The sequence below is a fragment of the Lycorma delicatula genome, chromosome 12, assembly GCF_047948215.1.
Source record: "Lycorma delicatula isolate Av1 chromosome 12, ASM4794821v1, whole genome shotgun sequence".
In the NCBI taxonomy this organism is placed as follows: Eukaryota; Metazoa; Arthropoda; class Insecta; order Hemiptera; family Fulgoridae; genus Lycorma; species Lycorma delicatula.
The window spans coordinates 23,562,028-23,587,656 of record NC_134466.1 but is presented as its reverse complement, the minus strand read 5'-3'; the positions used below and the strand labels follow the sequence as shown (position 1 = coordinate 23,587,656).

General features: G+C 29.7%; 1 protein-coding gene across 3 annotated transcripts in view; it reads right to left on the bottom strand.

Moving 5' to 3' along the window:
• The window catches only part of ca (RCC1 and BTB domain containing protein claret), a 142,637-nt gene that overhangs the window by 96,479 nt on the left and 20,529 nt on the right, over nucleotides 1-25,629 (bottom strand). For all 3 annotated transcript variants that reach the window (XR_012758598.1, XM_075380471.1, XM_075380472.1), the window contains exons 7-11: nucleotides 19,560-19,741; nucleotides 15,826-16,025; nucleotides 10,201-10,383; nucleotides 3,945-4,034; nucleotides 803-951 (exon numbers count right to left, since the gene is read on the bottom strand). Coding sequence is in view for 2 of the 3 variants with exons in the window: in XM_075380471.1 (XP_075236586.1) it covers nucleotides 803-951; nucleotides 3,945-4,034; nucleotides 10,201-10,383; nucleotides 15,826-16,025; nucleotides 19,560-19,741 (804 nt within the window). In the remaining variant the exon portion in view is untranslated. The remainder of the gene's footprint in view (nucleotides 1-802; nucleotides 952-3,944; nucleotides 4,035-10,200; nucleotides 10,384-15,825; nucleotides 16,026-19,559; nucleotides 19,742-25,629) is intronic.

Below are 25,629 nucleotides of genomic sequence, written 5' to 3'. Positions count from 1 at the left end.
AAAAAGTTTTTGTTATATACCTATGTATCCAGTTAGTCACCTAACTGATTCAAGTCTCATCAATTTCTTTAAATCTTGGACTACATCCTCTCATACATAACATCCATTAATATAATTAATACCTTTACTCCATCAATCCTTCTCATTCTTCATACAATTCCACTAGTTTTATTATTTCTGTATGCAGTGAATGCTTAATATTTTTTTCTTGCCATATGCTTTGCCTACCACAATCTTCCTTCTATCTGTAATTTCAGTCATCTGTAGCCTGTTGTGTAACTCTATTACGGTCTCCATTTCTGAACATTTACATCTCTTATCGTTCACAAATCTTTAATTTCAAAATACTCTTCGTTTCATCTCTTATAACTTTGTTAATATCCATCCGACCCTTGTATCCATCCTTTATTCTAACCCCCTTTGGAAAAATACATAAATTTTTTTTATCTGTAATTATTTTTCAGAAATATTTATATACTCTTTATGTTTCAAACTTTGATTTTCTTCCCGCTTTGTTAAGTATATAACTATTTCAAAGTAAAGCTTATCATACTTTCCATTTAAATCTCAAATGTTATATTGTTAGTTATCGGTGAAACCATTTTTGAAATTGACAATGAATTTTTCAAGTTCAAAATAGCAAATATTTAGAAACTGAAAACATGTAAAACAATATGCGGTATAGATTCAAAATATTACAATAAACATCAACTGATAAAATTTAAAACATAATTGTAAAAAACAATAAAAATTATAGTCAAAACATAACTGTATCTAACTATGGTCATTTTTATTTAAATACCTGATATTAATAATGTAAACACCTCTAGTTGTAACAACAGCACATAATTCTGAACAATAAAGCTCAATATGACCTCGGCCCGTTGCTTTTCTTTTAGTTTTATGAGGTGACTTATGAGCACTATCACTATTTGATTTATAACACAAATCCTGTAGCAGACAACAGATTTCATAATTAAAACATTAAATTAAATTATAACAAAAATTAATTTATGTATGTAATTTTCAATCTAACCACTCTATGGCAGCCTATTAGTGTGAAAGTAATACATTACTTTCACACTAATAGGATATATAGAAAGCCAACATGGAATTGCATTACGAGCCACATGTTAATAAATAATGAAGTGAACTTTAAAATTAACAGTACTTGGTGACCAAAATTAACTTCATATAGACAACATATATATTATAATAGCAAAAAATATTTTTATTCTAAACTAGTGAATATTATTATTACTAAATTTGTACCAGGGACGTTCAGAAAGATCTCAGCCAGATACAAAATTGGTGCAGTTATGACCAAATTATCATGATATTTGTCAAATATGATCCTTTAAATGTTTCAGGTAAGGACATTTAGTTGTTCACTAGTGGTGATTGAGTAAAGCAAACAAGTTTTGGTATTTTCTGAAAAATGGATAAAATTGAAATTTGAGCTGTTATAAAGAATTTTGTTTTAAAAGGTTTAACCCCAATAGACGTATAATGATAGTAAACTTTATACATAATTAGATTCCACTTTAAAGTATTCTTCCTCTTCATTTCTCTGACAGTAAAAAATAGGCTGCTGAATTTAAAATGAGGTCATACATGCTTTCACAATAATGAATGCTTGGGACTCTCAAAAATGTGCTACAATAATGAAATCGTCACAAAAATCCATAATGCCATATTAAATGATCGCCGACTGAAGGTATATAAGCTTGGATTCTGTAAACATCTTGATAGATCATGTCCCCTACATTTTATACAATGTTTACAGTATAGTTTACAGTTCCGTTTAATGGGTACCAAGTTAGTTAACAGTTACCCAAAACGCATCCAACTTAACACTTCTCATGGATGCTTAGATTTATTTAAACCCAATTCTACTGAGTTTTTATGTTTTATACCAGTAGATGAAACACGGGTTCATCATTACATGACAGAGACCAAGCAGTGCGGGAGGGCAAGTGAAAGTGTGCCAAAGAAAGCGAAATGGTTCCACCTGCAAGAAAAATCACGGTTACAGATTTTTTCATTCTCGTAGTACGGTGCTCGTAGTCCATCTGGAAAAATACAGGACCTTCACCGAGCAGTATTATACTTCACTACTGGAACAACTGAAGGGTGCTATTCAGGTCACCGCAAAAAATCCACATTTCACCAAAAAGAAATTGCTCTTTCACCATGATAATATAGCTGCACACACATCTCTGGTTGCAGCTGCAAAACCTAAACATGACCTAATCTTTGAAGTGGTTCCACATGAGTTGTATTTACTGGATTTGATTACTTCAACAACTTACTTTACCAAACAACAATTACTTCCTCTTCAAAACCTGAAGAAATGACTCGCTGGATGAAGTTTCACTTCAAATGATCAGATTAAAGCCAAGACAACTTAAGGGCCTTTTTGCAGTACTGGACAAATTGCTTTATGCTAAGGGTGTAAAATAATTACAAAGTCATTTTCTAAATACATGAAATGCAAAGTGTTGAGGATGTAAAACAGTTGGAAAGTCATTTTCTTAATGTATGAAATGCAAGGTGACTGACTAGGTTGAAAAATTAAAAAAAAGATTTTCTGAAAAATTCGTTTTCTTTGTCAGGCCGAGAACTTGCTGAATAACCTTGTATCAAATAATAAAAAACCAAGAGTTTGTTCTCCAATTAGTCCATCAGACTAATTAGAAAAGTCCATTAGACTAATTAAACAAAGAATTATGATAATTACAACAGATTTTACCTCAGAAAGAACAATGGCTCACAATATAAAATTATAGAGGAAGAAAAAATGGAACCTATAAGTTACAAAGAGATTAACAGAAAAACTGCACATTCAAAAAAATCCCTTTCGAATTTTTCTTCCGCCGAAAGGAGTAGATTTCCCCAGTGCTTAGTAGGGGATAAAACAGATTTCTACCTTAAGAAAAACTTCAAATTCGTTCAATACGACAATAGTTGCATGTGAAAAAAGTTTCACATGTTTAGCATACGGCAAGCTCCCCCCGTCTTCTTACAATTCCAGCAACATTTTGGTCATATAAAAAATTGTTTCAAACAAACTTTATATGTAATGTTTAGAAGACTAACGACCATTTTAAACTGATTCGATACTGTGCCAATTAAAAGAGGTTTTATTTTTTTTTGTCTTAGAAACCCCATTATTTCCATCCCCCAGGTCAATGGTTGGTGATATCAAAAGACTTTACTTATATAAGTTTTAGGCCCTTATCCAAAGAATAGTAGGAACTTTAAACAAATTTGATATGTTACTTAATAAGAAAGTTATAGCAATATATTTTTTTTAAAGTCCCCCATTTCCAGCCCTATGGTTCGCTTTTGCCCATTAGCAAACTCAATCGAGATTTTGGGTCGTTATATTTTATGTATAATTTTAAAAGTGAATGGCGCAAAATTACAATTGGTAGTTTTCTAATGAAATTTACATAAAAAAAAGGAAAGAAAAAGATAAGCTAATAGTGACCACTCGTACTAGACTACTTAAGTACAAACAACCTCACAGGAAACGTTTACCAATTTTCTCCTTCCCAATAACAAATTATGCACATAATATAGATCCACAATGTATGTTTTTTATTTCAGGCATAGAATTTTTAAATTACAATTTTTTTTTAATTTTGCAAACTTCCTACTATGTCTCACCAATTTTATTTACAAATAACAATGTTCAATTGAACATATCTTCTTTAAAATTCTTTTTATATCTAAGTATATTTATACAGACAGATAGACTATACAAAAATTATTGTTTGATATTTATTTAATCTTTTCATATATTATTTATTTTATGATATGTTGTATTTAATTTATCTATACATTTAAATTATTCTGTTAAGCTAATACTATCTTAAATACAACATTCAACAAAACAACATAATAAAAATAATAAAGCAGTAAATTGACATATAATATACCTGTTTTATAGCTGGTATCCTATACAATGCAAGAATAAACTCTTCTTGAGCTAATTCAAAAACGCAAACTAAAGAATCCATACTTGGTTCCTGTATAAACACAAATTTCAAGTAATAATTTATTTATAATTTTTATTTGATGAATTAAAACAGTAAAATATAAAATAAAATCATAAAATAATTTTCAAGAATAGCATTTCCCATAATAATATTTATCTTTATCTTACAGTCAGAAACCAAGATTTCAGGCCTGGACATTAAATCTTTATTATTCAGAGGGCATCAAGAAGTTCTCTCAGGACCTTCATAACCTATTCTACTTATGAAAATAATGAAAAAATGTTCATACAAATATATGTACTAAAATGCTTCATTTGTGAATTACGGTTAGTGAAAAATTTTGCTCGGAATTCAGCTACCTTGGTAAGACGAAGTGGTACTAAAATTTTTAGGTTTTTAAAATCTTATGGTTTTTGATCTGAAAAATCAAATAAAAAAGGTCCCACAACCGTACCTACAGTATCTTTTGAGAAATCTGGAGTGAAAACCAATAAATTGGGATAAAAAACCTGTTTTTTTATGTTTGACATACAATAGCTTTGTTAAATGGGTAATAAATAAGTAAAACTCTTAAACTAGACTTGTAGGAAATTTAATTTTGAACAAAATGATGAAAGAGAAGTTGAATAAAATAAAGAAAAGTTAGAGAAATTTTAATTTTAATGAGGCCGCTACTTGCGCCGTCTCCGTGGTAGTGTCTGAGCCTTTCATCCAGAGGTCCCAGGTTTGAATCCCACTCAGGCATGGCATTTTCATGTACGCTACAAATCATTCATCTCATCCTCTGAAATATACCTAACAGTGGTCCCGGAGGTTAAATAAAAAAAAAGAATTTTATTCAGAAATAGTATACTGGACCAAAGTACATTATACAATATACATACCAGTTTATAATAGATGTTCAAAAATGAGCCCATCATTTTCAACAAATTTCTTGGCACGCTTCTGTACTGCTTTTGTTGCTCTTTTCAGTTTTTCAGGGAAGTCCTTAAATTGCTCAACTGCATCCATAATTCAGACAATTAATTCCTTACAAGAATATATTTTTGTTTGGTATACGATATTTTTCATCCACTCCCAGACGCAAAAATCTAAACATGTTAAATCAGACGATCTTGGTGGCCATGAATGTGAACCTCCATGATCAATCCATTTCTCAGGGCAAGGATGATTTTACGTAAATCATCCTTCATGTGAAGAAACGTCACATGAGAAGTGATGAGGTGCATCATTGTGCTGGAAGTATACTGCATCTCAGCGCTAGCGGAACATCTTCAAGCAGCTGCAGTAATTATTCTTGAAGAAAGTGCAAGAGGACCTCGACATTTAAGCAGCCAGGTAATATGAATGGTCCAAACAGCTGATTGTAAAGAAGGCTGCACCATACATTGACGCTTAATCGGTGTTGAAAATTGCCTTCTATCATTTCATGAGGATTTACTTCTGCCCATGAATGCTCATTCTGTACGTTGTTGACACCATCTGGATTGAAATTTCCCTTGTCAGTAAACAAAACATACTTCCAGAGTTGTCGATTTACATCCACCAGTTTCAAAACTCCAAGCAAAGCAGACAATCTCCTGGGTATAGATGTTGAACTAGCTATTTATGAAAAGAATAAAACTTGTTTTAATGTCCTCCAAACCACTGAATGCAAAACTTCACTCCACTTAGAAAGATGTTGTGTACCGATGCCTGGAATGCATCAATAACAACATAGTGTAAAACAGATCATTCACAGCTGGAATGAATAATAGGTAGTAAACCTGTTTCCCTGAGAATTATGAAAAGTCGCGTTAATTGTTTTGAGGTCTGGATCCTGGTATCTGGAAAACCTATTTCATATTCTACTGCAGCAGGCTGTAGCATTACCATTACACAAAATGGATACCATATGAGCATATTCCTCTGTGATAAATAAGTACAGCATTACTTCAATGGCAAACCGATCCCAATCAAACTAAAATTCACCGAAAACCTTCTCTAACAACAGCACAGTATACAGAATACTTACCTTACAGAATGATTTACACACTAATACAATATTATGTATTGTTGATCAGCTGCTGTTATTTTGAAATAATAATTTTTCACATAATTTGTTTTTCTGTTATTAATAAAAAAAATTATCGATATAATTTTTATTTATTTATTTTTATTTTTACAATTTTTGTGTAATTTCCAGTTTTTTATTTTTTAACAGTAAATTTTGATTTTACAAATTGTTAACATCACCAAAAAGTAATTTGGTTTTAGTTTACATTAAATAAGTACTTTTCTGACAAATCTAATATACTGTTTCTAAATAAAATTCAAATTTTTCTAACTTTTCTTTGTTTTATTTAACTTTTCTTAAACCATTTTGTTCAGAATTAAATTTCCTACAATTGTTTAAAAAAGTGTTATGTGTTTATTACCCATTTAATAAAGTTATTGCAAGTCAAACATAAAAACAGGGTTTTTTACCCAAATTTATTGGATTTCAATTTAATTTTTCTCAAAGACTAGAATAGGTATGGTTTTGGTACCTATTTTATTCAATTTTTCAGGGCAAAAACCATAAAAAATCACTAATTTTTCCCTTAATTAATGACCACAGAAGTCAGTACAACCTCATTTCACCAGGGCTGCAGAACCCCAAGCAAACTCTTTTATTAGCCCTAACTTGCAAATAAAGCATTTTAAGACATATATTTATAAGAACTTTTTCCATTATTTTCATGAGTAGAATAGCTTATGAAGGTTCCGGGTGAATTTCGTTCCGGGTTGACACTCGTGTCAACAACAACTGATGTTTGTTGTTGACGACCTGACATAATTACAAATTATTTCCAAAAAATCACATATCCATCCTTAAAAATAATAAGCCTCTCATGTCAGGCTTAACAGGAAAAGTGAGAATGGAAATGGTTTCCCATTGCCTTCTTCATCAAATCAAATATATGGTTACAAAAAAACAAAATATAAGCCCACAAAAATACAAGTGATATTCAGCCTTACAAATGACACCTTCATTCTTTTCCCCACAAAGGCTGGATGTAAAGATAACATCATTACTCTCAGAGAAATCAACTCTGATTATTTCCTCTTGTACCTCAGGGATTTTCCATACTTCAAAACAATAGAAAGGCTAGGATAGATAAAGCGGCGATTACTGAATTCCTTTCTATTATGAAATAATGAACTATATAGACCGTTTCAACTCAGCAGAAAGACTCAAAATTCTGAGGAAGCTAATATTTGTAATGAGAACGCTTTATTCTAAAATAAAAAAAAATTTAACCAGTAAAAAAGATTATAATATAAACAGTTAATTACAAATAATACAGTTAATTATATTATTCAGCACATACTGCAAAAAGAAGAGGTTTACAACTTTGGCTTAAGTACTTCAAATACTAATCAATTTGGCTCAAATTTCAGATTCATAATGAAATAAGTCATTAAAAATATATTATAAAATATTAATAATTCTATTTCATACAAATAAAGTGGTGTCTATATAATGTTTTTAAATAAAACTTCAGTTTTAAACCAATCTAAACTAATTAACTAAAATAAAACAAAACTAATATCTAGAGACAAAAAAAATTTTCTGGAGATATATTATAATAAAAGGTTTCAATGACGAAGAAATTACAGAAACAAAAATTTTAAACAACTTTTTTTTGACGTTTTGATTGCGATATCGCTTCCAGATAACAGATATGAACCAGTACCTTAAGGAGTACTGGGTAATTTAGATTATAAAATATTAACTATTTTTTTTTCCCCTTATGTATTAATTCACCACAGTAGTTTACAATGAAACTTTTATGTGGGAATGTGAAAATGGAAATTTATAGTATATAAAAAATGCCATGTCTGACTGAAATTTGGACACGGGACCTCAAGATAAAAAAAAAGTGTGACGCTACCTCTCCACCATGGAGATCATAATTGTGAAAAATTATTTTATAATTTTTTTCATCATATTTGTATTATCTCTTACCATTAACAAGCACAAAATAGACAAAGAAGATAATTTAGAAATACTTTAGATTATTAACAATAATAAAATTGATAATGATAATCGAATTAATAGTGGAAAGCAATGTTAGATATAGTCCAGAAGTTTCGGTTTTGAATGACAGGTTTAAATAGAAACTGATAGTTACAAAAATAATTTATTGATGGTGATGATCCAGGTGACATTGGAAGATAGAGTGAAAAGTGAGAGAGAGTAAGGGATATGAAGGTTACATCTTCACTAATGGACAATATCTCTGGTTTTCAACTTTTGGTATGATCATATGCGTTGATAGGGTCTAGTGAATTCGTTCTCAAAGTGGGCAATAACAACCCCTTGTGGGTGCTGGAGGCCTTGGGAGGACGGGGTGGTACAAGGCATGCAGAAAATTGGAGGCGTTCAGGCAGTCTAGGAAGGTGATAACTGATTAAAAAAAAGGCAAAAATTATGTTTTCCTGAGATTTCAAACTAAAATTAAATACTAGTACATTAGTACAAAAAATTAAAGGAACACCTATATATTTTATGATAAAAAATGATCATAATCAAACTACTTTAACTTTTCAACTAAGAGCCTGAGACAAATAAAAAAATAATAAAGCTTAAATACTCTACTTTTTGACAGTAATCTTCAGATTTCAAAAATCATCAAATTAAAAAAAAATCAGTGAGAAAAAACATTTTAAATAATTTAATATTTTTCTTCATGTTTGATCGAGCACATGAGGGAAATTAAGTTTTTTCAGTAAACAAAATCATTTAAAAACTTAAGATTTTAGCTTTAATTTCTTTTTTGTACATCACCACAATTTTTCTAAACCAAAATATTCCAAATAGATGAAAAACAATCCGAAAAATACTTCCAAATACGGTTAAAAGTTTCGACTCAGAATAAAGTTTCGACTCAGAAATAGGATATACCACATTTAAAAACAATAATTGTAATTGCTGTTTTTAAGATCACATCTTAAAAATAGCAACTGCAATTATTATCTTTAACAGAAAGTTAAAAATAATATTTTTATTTTTATAATTTTTTCTCAAAAAGTTTGAGAATTAATGGTCTACGGAGATTACCACATCAGAATTGGGAATCAGTCATCTAATAGAAGAAGGAGGAAAAGACAATAAAGAATATTGATTATGGAGAGTGGGAACTGTGGAGGAGTGTAGTTTGGGAGATGAAATAACATGAAACAGTACGTTTAGAGATTATGATAAAGGAAAAGACAATAGAAACCATGTAAACATAAATTTAAGAATCTAGACAAATTTATTATATCAATTTTTGTATCCTTATTAGTTTTGTGAAATTTAATTTTATGAATAAGCGTAACTAAATAAGGTAGAAAATCCACTGTTTTGAGTTATCTGTGAATGTTTTTAAGATTTAAAAAATTTATAACTAAAAATGAATCTTAATGTTTGACAATACCATGTATTCAATTCAGAAGTAAGCAACAAAACAAAAAGCATAATTTTTATCATATTTATTAGTGTTAAGTACTAAATAAAATGATTCAACAATTGATTTAATAATACACATTTATAATAAAAATTCTAATAATTAAAAAAAAACTTCTGTTCAAAAAAAAAATAAAGAAAAACAATTCTCAAACATTTTTGAAATTTGTCTAAACGGTACTTACGTATTAACATCACCGCTGCTACAGCTTTATTTAAAAACAAAGTAGTCAATCGGATTTCGGTGGAAAATGGGTCGATATAGAGTTTAACATAGATTCAAAACAGTCTCTTTATTAATTTTAATATAATTTAACCAAACTTAACCTACTGAATTTATTAAATAAATACTCAAAAAATTACGGTGTTAATTAGTCAAGGTTAGCGAGCAAAGCGAGCGTAGGTTAAGTTTGGTTAAATTATATTTATAAAATCAATAACCATTTCTTAAAATTAATAAAGAGACTCAATAAAATAAATACTCAATTTTAAATAAAGCTGTAGCTGCAGTAGCGTTAATACGTAAGTACCGTCTTAACTATTCTGATGTATAACAAAAGTTTATTAACTATTTTTTACTAATTTTTAAATATTTTATACGTCTAATGGTGATAGAAATAGTAAAAAATGCTTGGAAGTTGTTTTTTATTATACAAAGATTATTACAGCTCTGTTACCAAATTATTAAGCTATGTTTGATAAAGCATATACATTTGTACTTACACTATTAAGAATATGTTTATCATGTGTTACTTGGCATTCCGATAACCTGCATGAGATTACTGATAACTTATTACCAGTTGAATCAGTGCAATAAATCAGCCAATCAGTTAATAATATAATATCACAAGGTACACATAATTTATGTACACTAACAGGATTCATATCAATGCCAGCAACATAAACCTTTAAAAAGAAAAAAAAAGTAAAATTATGTTAAAAAAAATTGTTCAACTTACAAAAAATTATTACGAGGGATATCTCTAAAGTAAAGACTACTGGGAAATTTCTATCCTTAAGGTTGGCAAACCTGTGTCGTTCATGGGCACGCAAGTAACGTGCACACTGCATTGTTGTCTGTAAGTTGTTGCACTGTAGTATCTTTGATTACGTGTGAGTTATGTTAGAAAATGAATAGGAAAATCAATGTTGCCACCGACTGTGAAATACATGGAGTCATCCATTCTTTAAACCATCAAAACTTTAAGCCAGCTGAAATTCATAGGCATCTGGTTGCTTTGTACGGTGATAATGTAATGAATGAAAGGAACATCTGAAAATAGTGTGAAAGGTTTAGAAATAACAGAATTAATGTGCATAATGAAGAACATTCAGGGAGGCCATATAATCATTGATTAGTTGAAACATGTCAATGATGAAATCAGAAAAGATCGTCACTCAACAATTTCTGACCTGGTCCTTCTTTTTCCTGATGTTTCAACAGCTATTATTAGTTACATTATTCATGAACATTTAGCCTTCAGAGAGGTTTGTGCACGTCAGGTGCTGCATGTTTTAACAGAAGATCACAAAAATTTGAATGGGATCTGCTTGGGAATTTTTGATACACTATATAAAAAAAGGTGATGGATTTCATATTACACGCCAGAGAGAAAACAGCAGTCAAGTAAAGGGCATCATCCTCAATCACCAACCAGACCAACAAAGGTCAAGCCACAGTCATTTGGATGCAAACTGATGACCACAGTCTTTTGGGATCAGTTTGGCATACTGCTGATCGATTTCGTGCCACGTGGAACGACTATAAATGCCTACTGCAAAACTCTACGTAAGGTACAGCATGCCATTCAAAATCGGCGACGTGGGCAGCTGACCGATGGCGTCATCCTGCTGTATGATAATACACGTCCACATGTTGTGGGTCCGGTATGTGATTTACTGAAAACATTTGGATGGGAAATTTACAATCACCCACCACCATATAGTCCAGACTTAGCTCCTTCTGATTACCATTTGTTGGGAAATTTAAAGAGTTTTTGAATGGTAAGCAAATCACGGATGACAATGAACTTAAAAATGCTGCTGTTAATCAGTGACTAAATGGACTGGCGGCAGAAAAGTACAATGAGGGTATATTGAAGCTGGTGTATTGCTACAATAAATGTCTTAAATCATGTGGCAATTATATAAAGTAGTAGTATAAGGTATGTAGACAAGAGAAATAAAAAAATATTTATAAAGTTTTCAGAATAAATTTTTTTACAATGAAAAGCTCTTTACTTTAGAGATAACCTCTCATAGATATAAAACATTTTAAACATGAAAAGTAAACGTAATTTTCTGTTATGTAAATACAGGTTTTATCAATGAAATATATTTACATAGTGGGCCGCCAAAATCCATTATTCTTTCATTTGATTCAAGGTGTATCTGGAAAATAAATAGTTTTATTAAAAACACAAATAACTTTCAGCAAAATAGTTTTATTATTACATGGAAGAGCATACCTTCTCCATCATTTTCACCATTTAAGGCATAGTTTTAGGCATTTTTCTTATCTTGTAAGACTGTTTTACAGTATTTTTTACAACAAGATTGTCATCACAGCACTGACTAACAAGGGATTGCTTGAGATAGGGAAACAAGTCGGCAACAAGTCAGAACTATAAGGTGGAAGGTTCAATTACTCCCAACCAAACTGTTCAATCAAATTGGATCTAATCGCTTAATTTTGTGAACCTCAATATTTTCAGCACCCAAAAACAGCATAGTTAGTGATAGTCTAGGTTTTGTACTGATTGCATGATCTTCTGTTCATGATATCAGAGAACTCAATACATAACAAAAGAATTTTAAATTGTTGATTTTCTTTAACTTTTCCATCCATTTGCATAATCAAATTGTTATTCACAAAGGAAGGCCGATCACTCCTTTGCTAATCATTCACGTTACTGTGTCCCTCACTGAATTTTCGCATCCACTTTGTAACCATTCTATCACTTATAGCTTTTTCACCATAAACGTCTCTAATTTACAGATGAATATCAGGTGGTTTGACATTTCACATGTTTAAAATTCAAATAACTGCGCTACTTTCTCAATCGGAAGGATTCTCAATTTCGGTGAACATTTTAAGCAATATTTAATCTTCAGTAAACAAATGCAGCTGTACTTGTAATGGCATCTGCCGAAAGCCAATAAGAGAATATAACACGCTTGTTTAGAGTAATCACAGTGATGGTAGAAGGAAATGGTGCTTACTTTCAAGATATGCGTCATAAATCGCAGCTTTGACGTAATTCAAAAATCTTTTTCAGAGTTTTTCAGTGTCAGTTTAGCCAGTTTAGGTGTTCTCAGTAATGTTGGAAAGGACATGATTTCATTTCAATTGTAGTTCTAACAGCCGAGATAAAAAAAACAAGTAATATGCTTATAGTTCAAAATAATTCAAGTTAACACAATACTAAAACAATTTTTCTGTTTACGTATGTAATCCACCAACCAATTTTTTTTTTCCGTAATCTGCACAATAAGATCTTTCTATACCTTATAGAAATAGATTGAAAAAAGGATGTTTAAAAAACTGTCCACTGATTAGAACTCCCCTCAAAAAAGGGCCACAGGGATCTGTGTGATCTGTATGTTGTAAATAAAAATTAAAACAAGTGCATTAGTGCATGGACATAGTACAGAAGAGAAGCTTCTTATGCAATATTATATGAATTATTAATGGTGCAAAATAACACATATGCAATAAACAAAAATGATACAATTTTTTATTAATACTAACAATGAAATCCAATTTGTTGTTAAATATGTAAAGGTTAAATCTAATCTGTGACTTAAATATTTAAATATGAGTGTGATCAAAAACCGTTAACAAAAGAGTAACAGTATCATTCTTTGAACACGATTCTTGAAAGAACTATGTTATCAGCTATCGTGTGATGCTTTTACATGACATTTTTTCGTAACACTAGTTTTTTCTCAGTTGACTCCCATCTCAAAGCCTGCGTTAAGAAGCTTCACTTCAAAAACCAGTAGCTGTATCCTGCCTACAGGCTTAGATGTACATCGTCACTGAAGGTAATGTATTTTCAGTAACGCATAAAAAATTAGTATTTAGAGACATTATTTTATTAGGCAGTAATAACTATTGAGGTTTCTCATATCTGAAAATTTATATCTAAATGAGTAATAAAATTGAACTGAATTAGTAAAATAATTTTTTTTAAGAAAATATCTTTTATAAAAAAAACAGTTTTCATAAAACAATGATTCTACATCTTACCCAAAAGAGAAAGAACAGATGATGGAAATAGAAATTTTATTCAAGACAAGATTACAAAAAAGAAATCATTAATCCAAAAAAACAAACTAGAGTAACTTCAGATCGTTAAAAAGAACTTTAAACAAAAACAGAAAAGATATTAGTAATTACTGTGTTGATTCTAAAGTACATTATTGAAGTAGTCATTAAAAAAAAAAAAAAAAATATGTGAACAATGAAAAAATCTGAAGGCAGTAAAGAGTAGAAAAAAATAAGTTTTACCAGATAATAGTTAAGTTTTAATCATATTTTTTAGAAAATTTATAAGAATATCAATTATTAAAATGAAATGTATAATGTTTCAGAGAAATTAGTGAAAAGAAATTGAAAAACTGATTATATTTTATTTACAAAAATGTTAAAACATTACATAAAAGCAAAATGTTCAAAAATCACTCTCAAAAATACAATAAAATCTTTAAAAAAATTCAAAATTCTGTAAAAAACTAACACAGAATAAAAACTGACCATTGTAGAATATATTAAACAGTTTTATTAAAACCTTTTCAGATCGTGTAACCTTGGAACTGGTTATGTACGGCGTCGGTTTTAAAACGCTGTTACAAAATCATTTTGTATGGCATCTAAGTCGGTTATTTTGTTTTATATTCACAAAGGAATCAGTTTTATTACACAATTTGAACGACGTTTATACGATGTAAAATGTTCTATTTAGACTAGAAAGAATATGACCATTTTTTTCTCAGAAATGTGCTTGTGTATGTGTGACTTGTGTATTATAATTGCTATGAGGATTAGGGATTTATTTATTATTTACAAAAATAACTTATCTTACTAGCAACATAACGATGTATTGAAACACATAATAAATTATGATATATAGCACACAAAAAAAAGAAGGAATTTGTGGTCATAAATACGTCACTTTTACTTGAGGTCTATAAATATCTTTTCAGACAAATGATATTGGTAAACATGTAACACATATCGATTCGTAATGAATAACAGTAAACAGTAAAAATGGTTTTTTGTCAATCTGAATAGCCTTTTGAGTGGTGGGGATTTTTATAAAACGTAGTTTTCTGTATCTACTTTCACTTATACTAACATATGTTACTAATCTGTGATTTATAACACGGGTTTTTCATCATATTTTGCCCAATTTTCAACCGATATGCTTGAAAGCATATTTTTAAAATCAGCAAAGTATGTTTCATAAACACAAAGCAAAAAAAAAATTTTGGTAATAAAAAAACACGGTAGAAATGCACAAAAAAATTCTGCAATTAAATTATCTTAATTTTTGTAGTTTCAATTTTTTTTGTTACAGGCATAAAAAATATCCAATCGTAACGGTTTTTTTTGTCAGAATCTGTTAAATCTCTTTAATATACTGTAATTTTTTGAAATTTTTTTCACAAGAGGGTAGCATAAGACTATGAAGGGAGTCAATCAGATACCAACATATTTTCGCGGAGCGCTAATCAACCACGGATCATTGTGATGGGAAAAGGTTAAAAACACAATAAATATGAACACAACATATCAGACTCCACCGCTCGAACCAAAGAAGCAAAAGTGAGTGATACCAGCTAATCATAGATACAGATCTGCTTAACTCGGCATGAATGTAATAGTAAAGTCCTGGAAAGGCAGTAAAGTTCAACTCCTAATAATCTGATGATTCAATGATATCCAGCAGTCTAAAACGAATAGTATCTTAAAAAATGAAGGATATGAAGCAAAGACAAACACTAATGACTTAAGTCATGTTTAATGTGAACTGATTCTTACACAACAACGGATCCAACGCAAGACCTACTCAAGGTATTTGTATGCACAATATCAATATGTGAGATGAAGCTAAACATTTGTGTGTGCTATTGTTTTACTAATAAAATTAATATTTCTGACAATTTATAAATATTTACTTTTAAAAAAATTATGGGTTATAATAATAAACATCAATTATATTACTACCTAACTTTGTCAATGCAACCTTCCTTATTATTTTTTCACTGATCTCTTCACAATGGATTTTTTTTTGAGATTTTAACAGTATTGTAAATAATTATTAACAAATAATTGTGACTTACTGTTAGTAGATCAGCTGGTGCGTAATAACCCGTTAAAAATGATCGCGATTGTACTTGTTGAGCTCTTAGAAAAGTATTACTCATACTTAAAACACGAGGCCCATTACCACTAAAACCAGTACTACTACTTGGCCCTGCTGTATCTGACAGATCCAACGTTGATCGAATTCTGGATAATGAATCGTCAATACTCACATTACCTAAAAAGTAAAACATTAAGAATAAATTAAGCTTTATCGATATAATGATACATTTATTCCTCTATCTCATATATCAGTATTTCAAATGAAAAGTAATTAATAAAAATTAAAATTATTAAAAAGAAAAGATTCAAACAACTTACAGTATAATAGTTACATATAATTATATTACTACGGACAAGACTTAATAAAGTTACTTTTAAATTAATTCATAATGTTTTTTTTTTTTAGTAAAAAAGAAATTATCTCTAAAAAGTGATAACTGCAGTATTTTCCAGATGTTAAAGCACACACTTTTCTTCAAAACAACACAACATTCTTTTGTTTCATGGCCTGAAAATCATGTTATTCATCAATTTAACTATTGTGTTAAATATAAATCATTCCTGAATACAAGTGATATTTGTTTGCACGAGTGCAAAGTAGGTTGTAAACAAAAAATTCTAGTACAATTTCCTGTTTTTGGTACTTCAGTAACTTTTTTTTAAAATCATTCAGAGGATAAATTTTACAATTTACATTGAAACGTGAATAATGTCCTTCTAGAGGAAAAAAATACTGTCAATCACATGAATAATATTTTACCACTGGCAATAATACAGGTTGATTTATTTAAAAGCGGCTTACTTCTAATTAATTTTATAGGATTTGATACTGCAGAAAAGAATAATGAAAGCAATGGATTGGATATATTTTTTTCTAAATAAATTAATCTTTTTTTTTTTTTAATTATCTGTTCACTTTTTATAAAATGAGCTTCTTAGATTAACCATACAGTGATGTACATAGCACCAGTTTGGAATATATAAAGCTTAAATAGCAGTTATTTTTTCCTTGTAATTCATCTAAGGAATTGCATTTGGTTGTGTAAACTGTCCCTTTTTAAGTCCTCCTTGAAATAAAAATTACATATTGTAAGGAAACATTTGCCTGCTTCCTAAACAAATCCAATATACAGCAAAGCCTACATTTAAGCAATTCTCTATTGTAAAGAGTAAGAAATTTTGGTAATTAAAACCTACGAGGGTTATTTTTTTTTCAAGGTCCAATCGGTCGCGAAATAAAAACCCGTGCAAAAATCGAATGAACCTTTTGCTCATATGTGCTGCGCAGCGTCTCCAGTATGGCCTTCAATCACACGCCACATCACTTTGTTTAGTTCTGAACACGCAGCTAGTACGTAAACATGTCTATAACAATAGCATCTCCTGCCACGTGTGAAGTGCATGTGGTAATTCGATTTCTTCAGGCTGAGGGGTGTAATGCGGCTGAAATTCATCGATGAATAATGTGTACGGTGAAACTTCAATGAGTGACAGCAAAGTGCGACAATGGTGCGAGAACTTTAGAGCAGGACATACAGATGGTCATGATGCAGGTGGTCAGGAAAGGAAGCGAGTATCAACCGATGATCTTGTTGAGCGAGTGAATGAGGCGATTCGAGAAAATTGTCGGTTCACAATTTCTGTATTGAACGATTCATTTCCTGAAATTTCAAATTCAGCTCTCTACACCATTGTGAGTGAAAGACTTCAGTACCGCAAACAGTGTGCGAGATGGGTTCCCAAGATGCTGTCCGACCATCACAAAACAATGAGAATGGACGCCTCTCTGACGTTTCTCCAGCGCTATCCCAATGAAGGAGAAGATTTTTTTAACAAAACTGTCACAGGGGACGAGACACGGGTCCATTTCGAAACTGAAGAAACAAAAGAACAATCCAAGCAGTGGATTCATTCTACCAGTAAACCAAAGAAGTTCAAGCGAACCTTCTCCAACAGAAAGTATATGGCTACTGTGTTCTGGGACCGGAATGGAGTTCTCTTGGTGGAATTAATGGAACGTGGCACGACCTGATGGTCGTGCATCAGTGATCACTGCAGTATGAGGCTGCAGTGATCTGCAGCCTCATACTACGTGACTCTTCAACATCTACGAAGGGCAATTCAGAATAAGCAGAGAGGAATGTTGTCATCAGGCATTGTCTGTCTCCATGACAATGCTCGGCTGCACACTGCAGCTGTAACAAAGAAGCTCCAGCAGCATTTTCATTGGGAAGTGTTTGATCACCTACCATACAGCCCGGACTTGGCTCCATCCGATCTTCGCCTCTTTGCTCACGTGAAACGCTGGCTAGGAGGACAACATTTTGGCACAGACATCGAGCTGCAGACCGGCATAGAAACATGGCTGAATACACAGGCAGCTCTGTTCTATGATGAGGATATTGGAAAGCTGGTACCATGCTACAACAAATGTCTAAATTGGAGTGGCGAATATGTAGAGAAATAGCGTAATTATGTAAGTACTTTTTACAAATAAAAAATTTTTTATTTTCACAGTGGTTTTAATTTTGTGACCGATCAGACCTTGAAAAAAAAATTAACCCTCGTACTACGGATAAAAACATGAATTTTCTAAATCCTTCTTTAACATGCATAAATAATGTATAATTTCAATTAATACATCCCAAATTGCTAAAATTGTTGCACTGCATAAAGCAAAATCAGCAGACAATGCAAGTCAATTAACTTTTAACCCTGCAGGTTTTAAAGCTCCTTAAAAAAAAAATCAATAATTTGTAAAATAAACAGTTAAACAGAAGATGATTTAAACAGTAATCCTGTAAAACACCTTTACACTATTTGGGATGTCATTAGGCCATTCATCATTATTTTTTATTACAAATTTAGCATTACCATACATAAATTCTTCAATACCCTGATAATCTTCCCACTCGACTCTGAATTCATAAAACTCCGCTCATAGCTTCCCATGATATAATGAATAAAATGAATTTTGAAAATCCTCAAAGACTGCAAATAGAATCTTTACATTTTGTGGCTAATAATATAATAATAGTAATACTCAATAAAGATAAAATCATAGTATTATAATTTCAATACAAATAATAATACTCAGTTGATCTCCATGACAGACAGACAGCATCTCAGCCTTTTATCTAGAGATCCCAGGTCTGAATCCTTGTCAGACATAGCATTTTTCATACGCTATAAACTTCTATTTCCAAATTTATAAATAATCTGCCCAACAATTAGATTGAGGAAAAAATAATATGAAATAATTTGAATTAATATTCTTAAACTGTAAACTCAGATATAACTTTAATTCTGATAACAAACAAATTATTTCCTTATAAAATCTTAAGAATCATTTATTCAGTAAACAATTTCTATTATATATACTATCTTCAATCGGTGTTGTTTTCTAGGAAAAAAGAATTTTTCAAATTATTTCTTATAATAAATCAAAACTACTAAATAAAAGTAAGGAATTTTTCAGCATATTTACTGAATGTAAGCATGTGTAACTTTACAACAATCAAATTTCTCACAATAAAATTCATTCCAAATAGAGAAAATTTAGAACCAACTTTGTTATAAAATTATAACCGACTTTGCTGCATCATTACCCCCAGTCAACGTTACTCATCATCATAATTAAAACTTATATATAATTTTATAAATATACAAATAATACAAATTTAGACTAAATATTAAAAACAAATATTACCTCTGGTTTTAAGTGTAGAAGGATTATTAAAACTACGACTTCTGCTATCAGATAATCTTTGTCTCAATGATGCCAACTTTTCAACAGAGAGTTGTTTTAAACCTTGTAATCTTAAACGTGCTGAAGGAAAAGTCGGAACGCTAAGTTTAGTAGCTTGTTGCGAATCATCATTACAAAGAGTACTGACAAAAAAAAAATTAATACTAAGCATCAAGCAGTTTTAAAATTTTTAGTGTTAAAAATGCATATTCTGAAAACTTATATTATTTTTAAATATTACTAGTTTTAATTTCTAAAAACATTAAAACTACACAATTATTTTTAAAAAATGTTTAAATGTAAGTGCTAAAATATAAATGTATGTGAAATATGACTATCCACAAAGAGGGACTGTAGCAGCTGGCAATAGTAAGCCGATTCACCATTCTTAATTGTGGAAAAAATCAATGAGTAAAACTGCTCTCAAGTCAAAAAAAATTATTCCAAGAACTTTTCAAAGAAATTATTCCAAGATGGGTTTTGGCTTTCATTGGGCAGCCCTCATCCTTCCATCCCCACTTCTTACTCGCCATTTTTGACTCTGGAGTGTAATGATGGAATCATGTCTCATCACATGAAACAATGCGCCTCAAAAAATCATCCCCTTCCTGCTAAAATCGATTTAGAAGATTCTCACAGATCTCCAACCTAACCTGTTTTTGATTTTCAGTCGATAACCTCAGAAACCATCACGCACTAATTTTTCTAATGCCGAGATGATCAGTGACAATCCCATAGCTGATACCTACTTCTGACGTGATATCTTCAATAGTGAATGGGTGATGTTGTCACGGATGTTGTCAGCTGTGAGATTTGACCTTGGGCGTTGATCTTGACTTTCATGTTCTATACTTTCTCACTCGCCCTTAAACTGTATGACCCATGAATACATTCAGTTCTGGGACAGTGTAGGGTCCCTAAATTGTACCTTTAAACGAGTTAAAATTTCTACGGATTTAACCCCTTCATTAGTTAAAAACTTTATGATTATACATTGTGTAACAGATGATGGAACCTGTAGCTCACTCATAGCTGTACTGACAACAGAACAGAGGGGTTAACCAAACTGGTTCCCCCTTTCTAACACACATAACATTCACCCACCACTCTGCCATCCAGCTCGGAACTGCTTGCTCATAGAATAGCAAAATTATCATTTAAATTTGATTCACCCTCATATTCAAATGCGATCTTCACTAATCATCTATCTGAGGAAAAACCGGCATTATCCTCATAAAACCACGTAGGCTAATGTACATGAAGTTATCTTTCAAAAATTCTCATTTTCTTTAACCAATCAACGATTATATTTCCTATAGCCAGCCATTACCTGTTTCACGAAAAGGTGTGGAAGCGCCTTGAGATCAATCAGGATACATTATAAACATGAAGACTGAACATTGCACTGAACATTGCATACAGGATCTATAAACCAAAATTAGCCTTTACACTCAAAGTTGTCTAAATAGCAAATATTTTTTACTATCAACCCGACTGGATGCACCCAACAATGTTGGTTCACAAAATCAACAATACAATGTTCACAGAATAAATAGATTCAATTCATACCCATTACTTATTACTTTCCAATTTTCCTAGATGAATTCAGTACCCTTGAGGAAACATATATAATTAATTTCATTCAAATCTGATAGTGCAAAATCATTGAATCTTTGAGGTAAAAATATTTTTCCAAATCCTTCAATTGATGCAATAATTGAATCACCATTTTTTGTCTTTGTAAACTCTACTTTTTCAATTTTATATCGTCTATTGTGCATCAATTCATAAATATTTTTAATATTATTACAATAATTTAAACTATTCACTTTACTGAAAATATTAGACATTTTTACGATTCTATATAACGAGTAAAAATATTTAAAATTAATATTTTATTATAAAAAAATTTAATTTTTATATAGAGATAAATGGGTTTAATAGATGTGTGTTATGAACAGATGACAGGGAATTCTTCTCATTGTATATGGCTGTCAATCATTCAATATAATAATTGTCTTTTTTTATTCAATGAAAGATAGATATTAAAAATAGCATTGACCTTTGATCTCTATTTAATGTAAATATAATACTATGTAGTACTTTATTTATTTATTAATATTATTACAATTTAAACTTTTCAATTTATTAAAAATATTAGACATTTTTGCCATTTTATAAAATAATTTAAAATATTTGAATCTTGGAGAGCTGCATCAAACCAGTCAAATGACTGAAGACAAAAAAAAAAAAAAAAAAATTAATATTTTATATTTGTTGAAAAAATTTTTATTTTTATATAGAGACAAAATGAGTTTAATAAATGTTTGTTATGAACAGATCAAAGACAACCATTTATATGGTATCTTTAGTGATTTTAAGCTAATTATTGATACAAATACAGGTTTTTTTATTGTAAAAAAATTATGTAAAGATGGTGGAAACAATTTAAAAAATGGTTTCAAAATAAAAAATCTAAAGAATTAACAGAATCATTTGGTGGCCCGAATTCAGACCTCCAAATTAATTCATAAAAAGTCATGTCAAAGGGTACAAGTTCACTAGATTTAGTAATTTCTACTTATTTAAGGGAGGAATTAATTTTAAATTTAGCTTTTGGATCGCTACTAATTTCTATCAAAAATGCTATAAAATTATTAAAGAGTATTTCAACAAAGATTTTAAGTCATATCAAAATGATAATATTCAACTGAATTCAAAGTTGCAATACATAGAAATCGAAAATAAAAGACTTGAAGATAAAAATGTAAAATGTAAGTTGCAAATTAACGAATTTAATGGTAATGGAAAAAAATTAAAACCATGGCCACACCATATTTATCTTCAGTTGATCCACTCGATGAAAGTGATAACTGTGTTATAATTTTAGATAAAAATAAAAATGATGAATATAAATATTATGCTATTAATATTCAATATAGAAATCTAGAAAAACATTGAATAAATTTTAAAAAAACATATCCCATTACAAGATCCGAATAGTGTATGGTTTCTTAATCTTGCTTTTAAAAATCTTAAATTTAAAAGAAAACATAATCATTTTAATATAAATATGAAATTTGATGTTTTTATACAGAAGTTAGATTTTTTGTATGAAGAAACTTTCAATAAGTTGCAAATCACAACAGTAGAAAAGTAATAAATTATTTTTCTTTTTTTTCTTCTTTTTAGAATACATGTCAATTAAAGCCGATTTGGCAAAAGTATTACACAAGCCAGCTAGACGTAATTATTCTACTAGAAAGACCAAATTATAAAGAGTCTAAACGATCTTGTGCAAGCAGATATAGTTGAAATAATACCTTATCTCGAACCAATAAAGGTTATAAATATTTGTTGACCATCATCGATTGTTTTACTAAATTTGCGTACGCTGTGGCTTTAAAGAAAAAAAAGGGGTAAAGAGGTCGCGTTTGTTTTGGAATCCATATTGAAAAAACATAAAATGAAACATTTTCAAACAAATCAGGGAAAGGAATTTTATAATCCACAAGTGAAAGCCTTATTGAAAAAATACAACATAAATCATTATTCCACTTATTCAAATAAAAAAGCTGCTATTATTGAACGCTTCAATAGAAAGTTGAAAACAAAAATGTGGACTAAATTTACAGAAAATGGCAACTATAAATGGATTGATATACTACAAGCCCTTTTTGATGAATACAACAATACTATACATTCATCTACATCATGTAAACATAAGATGTGAATAAAAAAAACAATTACAAGTGTTACAGCAAATCTAAGTAAAAATACGATAGAAAAAATGTTGTAAAAATTAAATTTAATGTTGGTGATCATGTTCGTATAAGCAAACATAAAAAAGTATTTGAAAAGGGTTATCTACTAAATTGGACGAATGAAATATTTAAAATACATATAGTCCACTGAATCCAGTTCTGTAACATATGAACTGATCGACTCACAAAACGAACTCATAAAAGGACGTTTTTATCAACACGAACTACAAAAAATCAATCACAAAGATATATATATCACATTGAGAAAATACTCAGACAAAAAGGTGACAAAGCTAATGTAAAATGGTTAGGTTTTGATAAATCATACAATTCGTGGATCGATTTGACTGATGTTGTTTTGTAATATTTTATTCAATTCACTTTTTCAATTTATGTATGTAGATTCCCACACAATGTCGATTGTTTCACTCTTAATGATATTTTATTTTTACTTTTTTTTATTATTATTACTCGAATATATTGTTATATATACTCCAGTATATTTACTTTGTGAATAGAAATCTGTTCTATAGACTAAGAATTTTAAAATTAATTTTAATATGAGCACTCATTTCATTGTGAGTATAACTTTTCTAATTTTAATGTTTTTTAACTTGTCAGTAAATTATTAATTTTTATTTTTTTACGCGAATATAGAGATTGAAAATAAATCAATAAACCTACTACTATCAGTAATTTATTTCAATAAAAAAATTAATTAAAATATAGAGAAATGAAGCTTCGTAATAATAAAATTGTTATTTCACCAAATTCATCACCTAGAATTGAATATTCTATACTTATAAATGACGATTATGGTGGATATATTCTAATGGTGGTGAATGATTTGACCCATTCTATTAATAGATATATATTAATATATAGATATATATTAATAGATAGATATTGGTTGTAAAAAAATAAATTTGAAAATGCAGTAATTGAAACGGTCTATTGTAGTATTTATGATTTTTATATTTGTTGCAGAATAATAATTTTCAAACAGATGAATTGCAAACAATTCGCGACACTATTTTTAATAAATGTTATGATATAGATGATGTAAATTTATTTAGAAAAGAACTTTAAAATGATTTATCATCAAAATACATTTTAATGTTTTAAATGTTAATGTGAGTTTAACTTCTCTAATTTTAATGTTGTAAATGTGAGCGCTTGTTTAACGTGTCAATAATTTATTAATTTTTTATTTTTTTTACAGAGGTTGATGAAGTACAGTCATTTAGAAAAGAACTTGAAAATGATTTATCAAAAATTCTTTGTAAATTTTATATGGAATTGATACAAGTTTAACTTTTTAATGATTTATTAGTTTAGAATATATTTTTTTTATAGATTAGTTATATGAAGCTTTGTAATAAAAAAAAATTGTCGGTGATGATGACTATATTCTTTCAACATCTGAGTTTGAATATTCTCCACTTCTAGATCAAGATGAATGTAGTCTATTGCAGGTAGGATCTAATATTAAATCTGTAAATGATTCGTTGTATTATATTATTAATTATTTAAATAATGACTGCGAAACAATACATTTGAAAATAGATTATTATCCCCCATCATCAAAGCATCACTGTTTTAGATAATTTATCAAACATTATTTATAAATTTAAGATCATTAGAATTGATTAAGTTTAACTTAATAGTTTAAAATACATTTCTTTTAATAATTAGAGATATGAAGGAATTACAACAGAAAACAAAATTCCCCAATGAGAACACAATCAGGAGATATGCATTCAAAAAACAAAGTAGACAAGGTTCTCTCTTACCAAACACTATTAGATGTATTGTATATGGCCCATCGAATTGTAGTAAAATAAATGTAGTTTTTTTAATCTTTTACTTCAAGAAAACGGAGTACGTTTTCAAAACTTGTACATTTTCTCCCAGTCTTTTTATCTTTATAGAATGTTATCAAATTTGATGATGTTGAATCCTGAAATGGGTTATTATGAATATACTGAAAACAATCAAGTTCCACAACCAGAGTCTATTGACCCCATTCAATGATTTTTGATGATGTAATCAAAGAGAAACAAAACAATAACGGTGCTTATTTTGCAAGGACGTCACAATAAAACTGATTGTTTAGATGTAAAAAGTTTATGAAAGATGCAGTTGAATTGCTTAAAACAAATATCGACACATATATAAATGAAAATATGCATGGTTTCGTTAGTGAAGATTTCTTGAAAATTACAATCAAGACTTATGTAGAGAATAAAATGCAAGAGATTGAATCT